We start from the raw sequence: 16,896 nt of genomic DNA on the forward strand, positions 1-16,896 counted from the left end.
TATGAATAAAATGTTTTGAATTCGGATATTAGAGTATTTAGTAATTGCAAGTAAAATATTAATATTAACAACATTATATTAAGAAATACAATGAAACCCTTTCAGTAGTTTTGTTGTTGTTGTCAAAAAACTAGCTCTCCTTACACAGTGATTTAATTTAGTTTATTTTAATTTAGCTAGTTTAGGGGGAGAATGGAGCACAACCAACACTTGTTGGTTTTCTTGATTTTTGCAAATTCAGATGGTGTTCAGAGTAATTAAATTTTTTCCATATGAATTCCACATGTCTGGTACAAATATGTGGTATTATTTCATTAATGCAGTTAATATTTTTCTTCTGTTATTTACCCAAAGAGAAAAAGAGTGAAATGTGACAACATGCCCCCTATGAAGGGCATATTGTAACAACCATTTGACATCTTAAATCTTCATCTGATTTTATTTTATTTTTTAAATGTACAAGACAATCTAAAATATTCACAGATAATTAACTTTATATGGCGCCAGTTTTAATAGAGCAATAGATGAAGACAAACACTCAGACATTCAACATTACAATATTATCTAAACGTCAAGACAAAATAACAAATTTCTTATAAAAATAACTGATTTGTCTTGTTAATATGGCTAATTGTCCATTATAAGTTCTTAAAATAAGGGTTCTTAAAAAAAGACTTTGGATTTCATTAGCGTCCCTCCAGTAAAACTGATATAAAAAAAATATTGGTGAAGTAAAGTGTGCAAAAAATTTGTACACATGATCAATACACCCTTTATTAAACCTTTGTCGGGTTTAACATGCTTTTGCCATGGACTTGTTTAAAGGGGAGGTTCACGTGGGGAGGTTCTTACTAAACAAAAGAATAGTGAGAAAAGTAACAAAAGAATAGATTGTAAAGACAGCTATCTACTGTACTTGACCATGTCAAATTCACTTTAATTTACACAGAAAATATATCTGTTACAAATCCTGGCCATGCACTTCCGTTTACTCACCACCAGAGGTCACCCGCTCACCACATGGACTGTCACACTACAGAGCACATTGGACTCCATTTCCCACCATCCATTGCACTCACTAATCACTCACAGCTGTTCACACTGATCACCATCTGGCAATCACCATCACCCAAACACACACTATTTAAGCCTGGGACTTGCTCTTGCTCGCTGCCGAGTATTGTTATCCTTGCTACCTTACCAAGCGTTCCTTGTATCCTGAGTTAGATTTCCTGTGTTTTGATTCCTGCCCGTGTTCCCGGATTATTCTCTCTGCCTTGCCCTGTTTTGGATACTGTTTGCCGATCGTCGACCCACGCTTGCTCTAGGATTGCTCTTGTGTCTTTCCTCTGCCATACCTGTCTGCTGTTCATTGACCCTGCCTGTCTTGACCACGTTTTGTAATAAAGCTTTGCAAATGGATCCGCACGTCTCGCGCCTCGTCAACCCCGTTACAATATCAAAGTCTGGCAAATGTAGGGGAAAACAATATATAAAAACTTCTCTACCGAAAAACTTCTCTTCTCTAGTCTACCGAAATTATATTTTTATATGATAATTAAAATATATGTAAACTAGACGTCATTTGATGGTTACCTTTTTTTTTTTTTTTTGGTAAAAAAAAGGCATTTTTGTTCTACAATTCACAAAAATATGCTTCAATAATTAAACGATGTCATTTTTTTTTTTTATTATATGACCTACCCCATAATGATATACACTCACCTAAAGGATTATTAGGAACACCTGTTCAATTTCTCATTAATGCAATTATCTAATCAACCAATCACATGGCAGTTGCTTCAATGCATTTAGGGGTGTGGTCCTGGTCAAGACAATCTCCTGAACTCCAAACTGAATGTCAGAATGGGAAAGAAAGGTGATTTAAGCAATTTTGAGCGTGGCATGGTTGTTGGTGCCAGACGGGCCGGTCTGAGTATTTCACAATCTGCTCAGTTACTGGGATTTTCACGCACAACCATTTCTAGGGTTTACAAAGAATGGTGCGAAAAGGGAAAAACATCCAGTATGCGGCAGTCCTGTGGGCGAAAATGCCTTGTTGATGCTAGAGGTCAGAGGAGAATGGGCCGACTGATTCAAGCTGATAGAAGAGCAACTTTGACTGAAATAACCACTCGTTACAACCAAGGTATGCAGCAAAGCATTTGTGAAGCCACAACACGCACAACCTTGAGGCGGATGGGCTACAACAGCAGAAGACCCCACCGGGTACCACTCATCTCCACTACAAATAGGAAAAAGAGGCTACAATTTGCCCGAGCTCTCCAAAATTGGACGGTTGAAGACTGGAAAAATGTTGCCTGGTCTGATGAGTCTCGATTTCTGTTGAGACATTCAGATGGTAGAGTCAGAATTTGGCGTAAACAGAATGAGAACATGGATCCATCATGCCTTGTTACCACTGTGCAGGCTGGTGGTGGTGGTGTAATGGTGTGGGGGATGTTTTCTGGGCACACTTTAGGCCCCTTAGTGCCAATTGGGCATCGTTTAAATGCCACGGCCTACCTGAGCATTGTTTCTGACCATGTCCATCCCTTTATGACCACCATGTACCCATCCTCTGATGGCTACTTCCAGCAGGATAATGCACCATGTCACAAAGCTCGAATCATTTCAAATTGGTTTCTTGAACATGACAATGAGTTCACTGTACTAAAATGGCCCCCACAGTCACCAGATCTCAACCCAATAGAGCATCTTTGGGATGTGGTGGAACGGGAGCTTCGTGCCCTGGATGTGCATCCCACAAATCTCCATCAACTGCAAGATGCTATCCTATCAATATGGGCCAACATTTCTAAAGAATGCTTTCAGCACCTTGTTGAATCAATGCCACGTAGAATTAAGGCAGTTCTGAAGGCGAAAGGGGGTCAAACACAGTATTAGTATGGTGTTCCTAATAATCCTTTAGGTGAGTGTATATATATATATATATATATATATATATATATATGGCTATCTGAATCTATATGCCTACAAGGAGAGAGGAGAAAGGGATGAATTAACATGTGGAGACGAGGACGAGGGCGAGGGGTGCTTGAGAAAATGAAGAGATGTCTGAAGGAGTGACTGTGTTGTCTGCAGAAATGTGTGCTTTATTCCTAGCTCTAAAGTAGCATCAATTAACAAATCTTACTTTAGTCATCTTGGAAATCCAGTTCAAACTCCTTACTAGCAACAGCTGCTAATCCAGTTCAACAAAGCACACACCAAAGCTAATGTTCACTGACAAACAAAATACTCAAACATGCAGTGCAGTTCAGATGCCCTGAGACTAACTAGAAGCTTCTGTAATGGAAGTGTGAGGGACTGAAGATTGTTAGCAGAAAACAAGAAACAGCTGTAATTTTTGGGCTGTGAGCTTTTTAAGGACTTACCTGCCACATTTATGATTTTATCTTTCCATTTGTTAAATTCAGCAATTGATGTTCATATATAAACAGAGAAATGTTTAGTTTGAGTGCATTTACTATTTTAAACAACAATCCAAAAACATGTTATTTGGCACTGGGTGATCAAACATTTGCATGTAATTGCATTACAGATCTTAAACGTTTCAGACAGGAACAGGTTCACGAAGGTATTCAGCGCATTAGAGGTCAAAGTAGAAACAAACAAATGAGGGGCCACTTCTCTGCTGGACATGTCCTGTCCGCCTTCAACATAGTACAAAAAAAAGTTCAATTCACAATGCATTCAAAGGGAACAGTCCAGCCCTCTGATCAAATATTAACAAACATTTTAAAGCACAGATTCAGATATTTTCAATCTGTTTGTCTTTAAATTACACATTCATCATGAACAAAGACTATAACAGATAAACATCTGTGACTTACATTTCTATAACTACCATGAAAAAGTGTTGAATGTCTCTTCATTTAAATGCTCATCTCATCTCATTCTCCATCTAGGTTGTGTGTTTAGGGGCTCAACAGAACGACTTGCCTCAAAACTACATACAGAAGCTTCTGGCACTGGAGACAAACAACTACAGCATCGCTTCAATATTGGATCAGATGACAGATATCGAGAATTGACCTGAAGGAAACAGCGGTTTGTTGATTGTTATTAACTTTGGATCATTATTTAGTAACATTTTATAATAAATATACAGTAATAAAGTACTTATAAATCCCTTGCAAACTATTAGTTTATAGTTAATGCAGTTTATAAACTACAGTCAATACATTAATGTACTCTAGAGTTCTGCTCTGTTAACAACTTAACCATATATAGTTCTTATTTTAGGTTAGGTTACAGAAAATGCCAAAACACACACACACACACACATATATATATTACATACACACACACACACACACACACTCATGTTAGTTTTTGTGGTTTATGGGGACTCTCCATAGGTGTAATGGTTTTTATACTGAACAAACTGTGTGTGCTATTGCCCTACACCAACCCTACACATAAACCTAGCCCTCACAGGAGACTTTGTGCATTTTTAGATTTTCAAAAAAACACCATTTAGTATGTTTTTTAAGCCTTTTGAATAAACCATAAACCACCTTCATATTGTAATACCTCTGTCATACCCATGTCATTATACAAATTTGTGTCCTCATAAACCACATAAACATGCACACACACACACACACACACACACATTTCTTTCTTTGATGGGTTTGGTGGGGTTAAAAAAAAAAAAAAAAACGCCTACGGAGGGTCACCGTAAACCACATTTTCCAATATGTGTGTGTGTGTGTGTCCTTGTAAACATTTTAAGGAGCCCTGAATATGACTCAAATTAATGTTCAATAAAGTTTAGTTTAAAGCACTTAAAGCATTTTCTGTGATCTAATCTTAAATGATAACTATTCTCTCCTAATAACCAATTAATAATTACTTTACCACGAGCTAATTAAACAATGATTGTGTTAATTACAGTGACAAAGAAAGAAGAACACTATTTATATATAGCCTATTAACAATGTGTAGAGACTACAATATATTAACTACGAATAAACTATCAACTAATAGTTTGTTAATGATTTAAGTACTTTTGTGGGAAAGGATTCATTCTAACTGTATGTGCACTAGTTGTGTTCACACTGGTGTGTCTGTAAGGACACCTGAAGCAGGATTCAGTTCCAGATTTTAATAAGAAAATTAAGAATGGACAACACAGTCAGAGCACAGGGCGTTGCTTGCTCAGAAGTCTTTGACAGTGGACATTTGTCTAGATGTGGTCTGCTCTCTACACTCGCTAACAAAGCATTTAAAGTCGTTGTTAGTTGTTTAACTGTGTGTTGGATTGGACAAGCCTCGACTGGGCTGCTTTATTAAAAACGGGCTGTCAACTGTGATAAAACTTCCCAGTGTAATGACGCCATTTTTGATTCTGTCGCTCTAATGCCCTGAATGCGACTTTAGTTGTTCGTTCATACATGTATTCAATGTTTTAATCTGCTGAATAAATAAAACTTTATTCTCTTAAGTCTCTCACCTGTAAGCAACTGCTGTCAGTCCCAAACAGCATGTGCATTTCTATTGATTCACTGCCCTGTAATTCCTTCTTTCTTTCTTGCTTCCTTTTTTATTTTTTATTAATTATTTATTGCAATTATTTTTCTTTTTCTTCTTTTTTATTTATTGTAATTTTCTTTCATTTTTATTTTTATTAATTATTTATTGTTATTATAATTTCTTTCTTTTTCTCTTCTTGTTATTATTTTTCTTTATTTGTTATTATTTTCATTTTTGTTGTTATTATTTATTTTTGCAAAGTATTAATTATGAGAAAACATTTGAATAAAATATTAAGATTAATAGCAGAAGTTACTGTTATTATTTATTGATAGTTTAACTAAAGAATTCATCTACTGATAAGAAAATAAAAATAGATTAATTGAAAAATAATCAATAGATTAGTCGACTAATCGAAAAAATAACCAATAGATTAGTCGATGATAAAAATAATCATTAGCTGCAGCCCTATATTTAACATATACTGAAAATAAACATTATTGTAGTACTATGTAGTGCCGCTAGAAACTCACAGAGAAAAAAGTAGGCAAAAGATCATTATATTTTTGTTGCGTCATTAAGTCGAACGATAAATGCAAAGAACAACATGATACTGCCAATCAACACAATATACAATAAATACTGCAAATTTAGTACTTAACATCACTTAAACTATGAAATAAAGCATTAGAACTTAAGAAAGCAATACGGCAAGATGAACTTAGACACGTGAATTACTATCCCTGCTTGAGTGGATACATGTGCTAGCGGTAATATACTAGTAAAGTAATGCAATCACATGCCAAACATAAATAAAGAGTCTCCTAGGCAAATACAGCACAGCACACTTATATTGTTTCAATGACACACATGCCCAGTTTGGAAATGATCATTATTGTCCAGCCTCAGAACACCTCTTGCTCCTCTCTCTTCAACGATCGATCACAGGATGAGGTCCCCCAGTAACAAGAGAGCTTATTGCTGGAACTTCTTAACTTTATTAGTGTATACTTATTATAAAGTGTTAGCCATTACTTAAAAGTTGCATTTTTATAGGCTAGACAGACATCCAGTGATTTCGTCTCATCACATATCAGAGCTCTTCTGAGGTGGATGCATGGTTTCTCTCAGGTCTGTGGCCTGTACCCAGGGGCGTAGATTACGCAGGGGACACGCGCGTCCCTGCCACTTTTAATATCACGTAAATTCGTCCCCCGCACTTTTTTGGGCAAGTGTGTTGGCATAAAGGTTTTCAAGAGCCGGTGTGAATAAATATAGATTTAAATTCAAAGAGACAGGATAGTCTGTTGCATGACCTGATGTTTTATTCGGACCCAGAATAAGGCGAGATGAACATCACGGAGCGCTAAACGCTCATTACATGCAGTGTAATGAGCGTTTCTGTGGTGTAACTAATATATTAAATGGATGAAAACAGCTGTTTTCACAGAAAAAAACCCCGATGAGTTTGGAATTGCGATTGCGACGATATATGGTTTATTTGTGTTTTTCAAGTCATCTGCATGTAATAAATAACGTATATGAACAACGCAGTGCTAATTGACATAGCATTCATTACAGTATAGAAACTATTCTGCCTCATGGGATAAAAAAAAGTGTTTGTAGTATATAAACAAATCATTATTATTGGTTATTGTCCAGCAGTGTATATGATCTCTAAGCCAATTAAAAGCTAGAAAAAGAGAAAAATTAAAGTTGCCTATACACTACCAGCCAAAAGTTTTTGAACATTAAGATTTTTTTATGTTTTTTAAAGAAGTTTCTTTTTTCTGCTTTGATCCTAAGTAGGCCTACAGCAAAACAGTACAATTCTGAAATATTTTCACTATTTAAAATTATGTTTTCTATTTGAATATGTTTTAAAATGTAAATTGCTCCAGTCACATGATCTTTCAGAAATCATTCTAATATTCTGATTTGCTGCTTAAAAAAAAAAAAAAAAAAAACTTATGTTGAAGATAGCTGAGTAGAATTTTTTCAGGTTTCTTTGATTAATAGAAAGTTCAGAAGAACAGCATTTATCTGAAATATAAATATTTTTGTATAAATAAAATCTTTCATAAATCTATAAATCTTTATCATCATTTGATCAATTTAAACCATCTTTGCTAAATAAAACTATTATTTTCTATCATTTCCTTTCCAAAATTTCAGATGAATGCTGATCTTTGGATCTTTCTATTCAAAGAATCCTGAAAAAAATTACTCAACTGTTTTAAATAATAATTAAAAAAAAAAGATTTCTTGAGCAGCACATCAGCATGATTTCTGAAGGATCATGTGACACTGAAGCTTGGAGTAAAGATGCTGAAAATTCAGCTTTGATCACAGAAATAAATTACATTTTCCAACATATTCAAATAGAAAGCAGTTGTACATAGTAAAACTATTTTGGATTAAATAAATGCAGGCTTGGTGAGCAGAAGAGACTTATTTAAAAAAAATAAAAATAAATAATAATATATATATATATATATATATACACACACACATACATGCATACATATATACACACACACATACATAAAACATTTCTCACCCCCTCACTTCTGAAATGATGGCTATGCCCCTGCCTGTACCTGAGATCATAGTTCACTGACAAATAAGTTGCAATGTTTGTAATATAACCAATTGTTACGGTTGTGCTGAGGAAGGCACACGACGAAGGAGAAATATCTAAATTCAAACATTTAATAATAATCCAAGGAGAGGATACAAGGAAATCTTAGAAGCAGGCTGCACAAACATGTAGACATCAACAATAACCGTCAAACTCAAAGGACAGGAACTAATATAGTGCAGATAACGAGGGCTCGACAGGTTAACTCAACTACTGACCAAGGCGGAGCCGGAGGGACGTGGAAGCCCGTCGGAGCTGGTGGACTGATGGGCTCCGGTGGAGACGAGGGAGCTGGAAGCCAAGGTGGAGCCGCTGGGTGGCAGGACCGAGGTGGAGTCTGGGTCTCAGAGGCTGAGGGCGGAGTCGAGGTATCCTCCAGACTCAACGCCAATGGAGCTGGAGATCGGCAGACCAGCGGCGAGCCCACGCCACAGATGGTGAGCTGAGGGTGAGCAGAGAGGCTGACGAAATCCAGCGATGAAGGTGTTGAAACAGGGACCAGATTAATAAGAGGAGGTGGGAGAGGGAGGTTGGGTGGGATAAATTGCCAGGCATATAACTCTGGAGATGACTGAAGGATGAGTGTGTCAGAGTGGAAGTCTATGAGGTCTCCCAGGTCCAGTTCGTGCTCACCCCCAGTGGTCTCCACAGCTACATCCACCGTCGCTTGAACTGTCGGCTCTCGCACCTGGTCAGACACTTGGGGCTCGGGCTCTGAGACGATCGGCAGCTCTGCCGCTCCTGATGGCGATGGCTCAACGACCGCAGCAGGCTCTGGCTCTCCGTCTGTGGTGGGCTCGGGCAGCTCCACGTGCGGGGTGGTAGATGACTGGGCACTGGGTCCCGAGTGGGGCTGGTGTCATTATCCGTGATGTCCACGGTGAGTTTCGATTTGCAGTACACCAGCACCCACTCGACAAATGCGGCGAGGCTCTCTCAAGGACCGACCCCAGACAACTGCGCTCGTGTGGAGGTGTTCAGTCCAGCTTGATAAAACGAGCAGAGGCAGCTGTCCGGGTAGCTCGTGTAATTCGCCAGGAACACGAAATCCTCGGTGTGCTCCAGCAGGAGGACGAGGACTGCAGGATCACACGACTAAGAAATAAAAAACTGGCAAAAACGGAAAACAAAACGAGGGAAAAACACGCCGCTATACTTCTGTTTTTGGTCGGTTATTCTGTTACGAGTTGTGCTGAGGAAGGCGCACAACGAAGGAGAAATATCTAAATTCAAACATTTAATAATAATCCAAGGAGAGGATACAAGGAAATCTTAGAAGCAGGCTGCACAAACATGTAGACATCAACAATAACCGACAAACTCAAACTCAAAGGACAGGAACTAATATAGTGCAGATAACGAGGGCTCGACAGGTGAACTCAATGACTAATTAAATTAAACATTGGCAAAACTAGGTCACAGGGGAAAACACAGACATGTAACACCAATATGGTCAAGAATTGGATCATTCTAGAAAGTTACAGAAACACAAGTGTGTGTGATGATCATTATGGGTTTGTGTCTGTTGATTCTGTTGAATGTGATGTTTGTCTGTAGTGACTCTTTATTCACCATCAGCTGATCCAAAGAAGATCAGACTAACATCTAAACGCTGAAAGTAAAACACAGACTGTCAAATATGTGACATTACTCCATTATCCACTTTAGAACAGCTAGAGAAAACTATCTGCACTATGAGTGTCAAGAAACAGAAAGTCAAGATCCAATTGCGAGTTAAATACATAGTCTTTATTAGACAACGCCAAAACACAGCGACAGTAGAAGTGCAGATAATCCGGCAGGTCAGAGTCTCCAGCACAGGCAGAGGATCACTCCGACCAGTCCTCACCATCCAGGAATCAAGAACAGCAAGCAGGCGAAAACAGACTCAGGAACTAGAAGGACTGACAGAGAGCAAGACAGGACATGAGCAACAACAATCTGACAACACACCACAGAAACGCTAGCCAGATATAGGCAGTGCAGACGAGCTACACCTGTGACCGTTCTGATTACCTCGTCAGGTGCGCGATAACCAATCAACGCTGACAAGCACAATGAGCGGAAAGAGTGTGGTTATTTTGACAGCCATTATTCACATATCCCAATGCACAGCACAAATGATGAACTCGCACAGAGTAGATGTTTTACTGGTCACTGTTCTACCCTAGTCAAATGCAAAACACATTTCTACGGATGTACAGGATGGTTATTTGTCACTGTGATGAACATCTAAATGTGCCTCTGCAAACAGGGTTGCCTACACTGCCATTGTGTTCTTCACGCCATCTCTGGTTGAAAATAAGGAGCAGAGACTGGTGGCAGTGTGTTGATGACAGAGTTCAGAGATTCGTAGTAGAGAGAAAACTTCAGATGTCAGAGTTCATTCATGGATTTGTGTGAACAACATATTCGTGTACGTCCAAACACATGCACAGCAGTAATATTGCGATTAATGTGTTTACATGCCTGTTTGGCATAGCCACATATTTCACCAAGATTATGGTTACTACAATAGTGAGCTTAATCACATCAATTTGATTGAAGTACTGTGTTTACATGAATAAATCTCATTATGAGGGTGCATGTAAATGTAGTCAATGATAAAAGTAAAATATTGTATTGTTTTTAAATGACAATACAAACTGCAAACAGAATCAAACTCGTATTAAACATGTTATACAGTGTAATAGCAATTACCTAGAAAGTAACCTAAGAATAAGGAAATATATTAACTTTAAATTAAAATGTAAACATTTTTAATCACCACTAATCTTTGCATCATCCAGTTGTTTATACTTACCGTAAAGATAGTAAAATTAAGTCAGAGACTTTGGAAAGAATCTCACGACATTAAATATCCTCTTCAATTATCTGACAAGACACTTTTAAGTCTTAATTAGTTTTGGTTTTAATTTGGTTCGTTATTCATAAAAAGGAAAATGAAATGTTTACACATTACAACATACAATCTTACCACGGTTTCTCCAGTTTACAGTGAGGATCCTTCAGTAGATCAGAGAGCAGATTCACTCCTTTGTCTCCTAGTTTATTTCCAGTCAGATTCAGTTGTCTCAGGTGTGAGGGGTTTGATCTCAGAGCTGAAGCCAGAGCAGCACAACCTTCATCTGTGACGCCACAATAACTCAACCTGTTTTTCAAATCCACAGAACATATTGGGAAAAAATATGGAAAAGTGTCTTTCATTAAATCATTAATCACTTGCTCTACATCAAAAGTGATTTAATGTGATGTGATTTATGTTAATTTGTCCAAAAATGTATATTGGAAAAACCATTCATCCGTTAAAAACTAATTTTAGCGAACATATATCTTTCAATAAGAGAAGTGATATAAACTTGCCAACTGGTAGACATTTCCATTACCTCAATCATGAAATTCATGAAAAATAGTTAACCTGTAAAGGTATTAGAAAACTAATAAATCATAGAAGAGGTGGAAAAGTAGAAAAAAATATTTTGAAACTTGAAGCTTACTGGATACATTGATTAAAATCCATTTCCCTTTTAGATCTTAATGGAGATTTAGGTCTTTCTTGTTTTCTTTAATTACAATTTGTATATGTATCAGTATTGTAAATAACGAATGGCTTAAGTAGCCTGAGACATCAGATCGCCCTCCGCACTTTCTCTACTTGAAGGTTTGAAAATATGGTTGTGTTTGGATGTTTTGTTACTTGAAGGTTGAGGTTTGATCATTTGTGTGTGTTAATGCATCGAGTGTTTTGTAATGTTGATGGGATTTTGGAGTTTGTCTGTTTGTGCGGACGTGTCGTTTTAGGATTTGCTGATTTAGTCTGTTAAACTCTTGTGACAGGAAGCACCTGTAATGAGAGTTTCCACCTTATGATCATTAGTCCCATGTCTTTTAAAATAAACTCTTTGTGAAAGTATTATTGAATAAATCACGAAAGATGACCGAGTGCTGAAATTTTTGAATATATAAATTTTATATATATATAAATTATAAATTATATTGAGGATGATTAATTAAAAACAATTGTGTATTTTATGCATTTTATTATTTTAAATATACAAAAGAAATTACCTAAATAAAGATATTATTTAAGATATATCATTAATATAAAGAGAGTAAAGAAAACAGTAAGTAAAGACATTAACATAAAAGTGCAAAATATAGTACAGTTAATTACTATACTAAACTGTACTGTAATATAGTAATTTTACTGGGAAAACCAGTTTTGTAAACCATATATATATTACTTCTATTCATTTTTTAAAATTACTTTTATGTTATTTTATGTTATTTTGGTCTATAAACTTAAAGCCTACAAACAGTTTTTGCAGGTAATGCATTAAAAGGGTTTTGTTTTACCAGCTTATACATAAACTGCTTTACAAAACAAAATCACTTAAAATGGAAAGCAGTGCAATAATCTCTGAAACATTTGAGGCAGTGAAGAGAATCTAAGTAAATTCATATTGCCTATAATATTCTTTGAAATGCTTACATACTTACATATATATTGTTTTAGGAAGTGTTTATATGTAACAGAACTGTTTGTTTAGTTTCCTTTTTGTCTTTATTTGGTTCTTCCTGTTTTAGTTTCTGACCTAGTTTTGTTAATTAGTTATATTCATCACCTGTGTTTGATTCAATTACCTTGTTTCCTCGTTTGTTCCAGCCCCTTTATAAGTCCTCAGTTTTGCCTTTGTGTTTGTCTGATCTTAAGTTAGTAATGGTAATGTGTGTTGATGCTAAATAAATCTCTTTTGTTATTCTTTGTCGAGCGCTCCCTTCTCTACAACCACCAACCCATACAGAAGATCAGACCGCCAACTGAAGACGAGATCAACGCTTGGGATGCTCAAGCTCGTTCCCGTCGTTTGCGGGGGTTCTCGCCGCCGTTCGCGGCTCGCCCCTGCCCGTTCTGCGTGGGATGTTAGGCTGCCTGTCGCGGCTTACCCAGGCCACCCGTTTTGGGGAGAACGGGTCGCCATTCGCCGCTCGCCCTTACCCACCGCCCAAGAGAAATTCGTTCCGCCTGAGACGGCGATGAATGTTCCGCCCGCGGCGAGGAGGATTCCGCCGCAAGGGGCGATGAACGTTGCGTCGTCCGCGACGAAGAGGATTCCGCCGTACACGGCGATGAATGTTCCGCCCACGGCGAGGAGGATTCCGCCGCAAGGGGCGATGAACGTTGCGCCGTCCGCGGAGAAAAGGGATTCCGCCGCCAATAACGGTTCCCCCGAACCACCGAGGGGGGAAAAACAGGTGCCGGTGGGGATTTTAATTGAGTTTGAGGGCATGTCATTCCCTCCATTGCCTGCTCCTCGCCAGTGCCATCCATTGCCTGCTCCTCGCCAGTGCCCTCCAGTACCTGCTCCTCGCAAGCGCCCTCCAGTGCCAGCTCCTCGCCAGTGCCTTCCAGTGCTTGCTCCTCGTCTGAGTCCACCAATTCCGGCACCTCGCAAGTGCCCACCTGAGTTCCCGCTGGTTCCGTCCAGCCCACCTGAGTTCCCGCTGGTTCCGTCCAGCCCACCTGAGTTCCCGCTGGTTCCGTCCAGCCCACCTGAGTTCCCGCTGGTTCCGTCCAGCCCACCTGAGTTCCCGCTGGTTCCGTCCAGCCCACCTGAGTTCCCGCTGGTTCCGTCCAGCCCACCTGAGTTCCCGCTGGTCCCGTCCAGCCCCGCGCCTCCCGTGCGCCCTCTAATGTCCGCGCTACAAGAGCGCCCCTTTGAATCCGCGCTGCAAGAGCGCCCCCAAGTGTCCGTGCTGCCAGAGCACCCTCCTGCGTCTCCGCTGGTCTCATCCAGCCCTCCTTCGTCTCTGCTGGTTCTATCCAGCTTCGCGCCTCCCGTGCGCCCTCAAGTGTCCGCGCTGCAAGAGCGCCCTCAAGTGTCCGCGCCTCCCGTGCGCCCTCAAGTGTCCGCGCTGCAAGAGCGCCCTCAAGTGTCCGTGCTGCAAGAGCGCCCTCCTGCATCTACGCTGGTCCCGTCCAGCTCTCCTTCGTCTCCGCTGGTTCCGTCCAGCTCCGCGCCTCCAGAGCGCCCTCAAGTGCCCGCTCCTCCAGAGCGCCCTCAAGTGCCCGCTCCTCCAGAGCGCCCCCAAGCGTCCGCTCCTCCAGAGCGCCCTCAAGCGCCCGCTCCTCCAGAGCGCCCTCAAGCGCCCGTTCCTTCAGAGCGCCCTCAAGAACCCTCTCCTCCAATGTGGCCCCCAGAGGGGAACTTTCCCAAAGAAATTTTGGGGGGGGGGCCATATAGTCTCAGTCTGTGTGGCCAGGCCAAGGGCCAAGGCCACGGAGCACCCCGATCCGCCAAGGCCGCCCAAGGACCCCGATCCGCCAAGGCCGCCCAAGGACCCCGATCCGCCAAGGCCGCCCAAGGACCCCGATCCGCCAAGGCCGCCCAAGGACCCCGATCCGCCAAGGCCGCCCGAGACTCCTGATCCGCCATGGTCTCCCAAGACTCCAGATCCGCCATGGCCTCCCGAATCTCCAGTCCTGCCATGGCCTCCCAAGGCTCCAGATCCGCCATGGCCTCCCGGGTCTCCAGTCCTGCCATGGCCTCCCAAGACTCCTGATCCGCCATGGCCTCCCGAATCTCCAGTCCTGCCATGGCCTCCCAAGGCCCCGGATCCGCCATGGCCTCCCGAATCTCCAGTCCTGCCATGGCCTCCCAAGGCTCCGGATCCACCATGGACTCCCGAGTCTCCAGTCCTGCCATGGTCTCCCAAGGCTCCTGATCCGTCCTGGAGGCTTCCCTGTCCCATCCTGGTCCTGCTCCAGCCTCCAGGACGCCCACCCCCCCTCCCCGATGATACTGTTACGGTGCGGGACGCACCTTCCGGGAGGGGGGCGATATCTGTAACAGAACTGTTTGTTTAGTTTCCTTTTTGTCTTTATTTGGTTCTTCCTGTTTTAGTTTCTGACCTAGTTTTGTTAATTAGTTATATTCATCACCTGTGTTTGATTCAATTACCTTGTTTCCTCGTTTGTTCCAGCCCCTTTATAAGTCCTCAGTTTTGCCTTTGTGTTTGTCTGATCTTAAGTTAGTAATGGTAATGTGTGTTGATGCTAAATAAATCTCTTTTGTTATTCTTTGTCGAGCGCTCCCTTCTCTACAACCACCAACCCTTACATTATATCAGTTGCAGTTATTTTACAGTACGTGCACTTACATGTACTTACAGTGTACCTACTTAAGAAAGTTCTGTAATAAAAGGTGACTGCATGGGATATGTTCAGGTTAGGTTCAGGGTTATTACCTAGCTATTACCTAGTTATTGTAATTACTATAATAACTACATAGTATGTACATGAGGAACAGGACTGTAAAATAAAGTGCTAACTTTATATTTGCAAATAATGTTATGAGTTCTTTCCACATCTTTCCAGTCAGTGTTGCCCTGCCTTAAGTTAAAAAAAAACATGTGATGGATAATATCGGGTGAAATGGGATCAAGCGAAGTCAGTGCACACTTTTGCAAGAGCTGTGATGATGTCATTTTTGTTGCATGCAAATAAGAAAAAAACAGTTTGCTTGGTTCATTTGAATAACAGAAAAAATCAGAATAATTTAAGTTTTATGTGAATACCACCAAATCCTAAATACATCTGTATGATATAAAGCGGTTATCATTCTTTACATTGTCCAATCACCATATACTATCATATACTGCAAAATTATTTGGAAAGAATGTAAAGATTAAAACAACATCATCTTCAGTTTTCTAAAAGGATTTTTTTTAATTTTTAATTTTGTTCATACTGACCATAAGACCAAAATGGAGGATGATGTTGAGACATTTATACAATCTTACCAAAGTGTTTCCAGTTTACAGCAAGGATCCTTTAGTAGATCAGAGAGCAGATTCACTCCTTTGTCTCCTAGTTTATTCCATGACAGATCCAGTTCTCTCAGGTGTGAGGAGTTTGATCTCAGAGCTGAAGTCAGAGCAGCACAACCTTCATCTGTGACTCCACAATTACTCAACCTGTAGAGAACAATGACACTCTTCAGTCTCTCAGTTCAGGAACTACAGCTTAGATAAGCAGGAAATTCACAATCAGAAAGAGACTTATTCCACGACATGATTATCAGGTGGTTCAGACCCGCTTCTACATGGTGCTTGAGGAGAATATTATAGAAAAACGTCTTTATGTGAGTACCACGAAATTTACAACACATCTGTATATGATATGAAAACATACTGAAAAGAATTCTCTAAGATATGAATCAGAGAATATTATGAATATTGTTTATTATTTGTATATTATTTCTTATTACTTTTCTGACTGTAGTCCCAGACAACAGATTTCGGTAACACTTCAGTATAGAGACCAACTCTCACTATTAACTAGTCGCTTGTTAGCATGCATATTAAACATATTGGCTGTTTATTAGTACTTATAAAGCACATATTCTGCATGACCATAATTCTACATCCCTAATCCTACCCAATAACTAAACTAAGCAACTACCTTAGTGCCAACTACCTAACATTAGCAACTATAAGCAGCAAATTAGGAATTTATTAAGGGAAATGTCGTAGTTAATGATTTTGTTAATAGTGAGAATTGGACCTTAAAATAAACTTCAAAATTGTGCTACATCCCTGCAGAAATACTGACCCAGTGTTTACAAAGTGAACATGCAAAGAAGGTCAAACGCCCTTTACAAAAAAGGTAAAACAGCAATGAAGGACAATTTTGAAGTTGGAGGAGAAAATGAGATGGGAGTTTTTCGACCTACCCTAACTGTTTCGAACCG

At 39.9% G+C, this 16,896-nt stretch overlaps 1 protein-coding gene across 1 annotated transcript in view; it reads right to left on the reverse strand.

Moving 5' to 3' along the window:
• Positions 1 to 9,872: 9,872 nt before the first annotated feature.
• Positions 9,873 to 16,896, reverse strand: part of LOC306847481 (uncharacterized protein) — a 42,520-nt gene continuing 35,496 nt past the window's right edge. Inside the window, exons 18-20 of the mRNA XM_079381424.1 lie at positions 15,947 to 16,120; positions 11,121 to 11,294; positions 9,873 to 10,047 (exon numbers count right to left, since the gene is read on the reverse strand). Coding sequence (XP_079237550.1) covers positions 10,032 to 10,047; positions 11,121 to 11,294; positions 15,947 to 16,120 — 364 coding nt within the window. The 3' untranslated portion in view covers positions 9,873 to 10,031. The remainder of the gene's footprint in view (positions 10,048 to 11,120; positions 11,295 to 15,946; positions 16,121 to 16,896) is intronic.

This window comes from Barbus barbus (assembly GCF_936440315.1).
Source record: "Barbus barbus genome assembly, chromosome: 27".
NCBI lineage: Eukaryota > Metazoa > Chordata > Actinopteri > Cypriniformes > Cyprinidae > Barbus > Barbus barbus.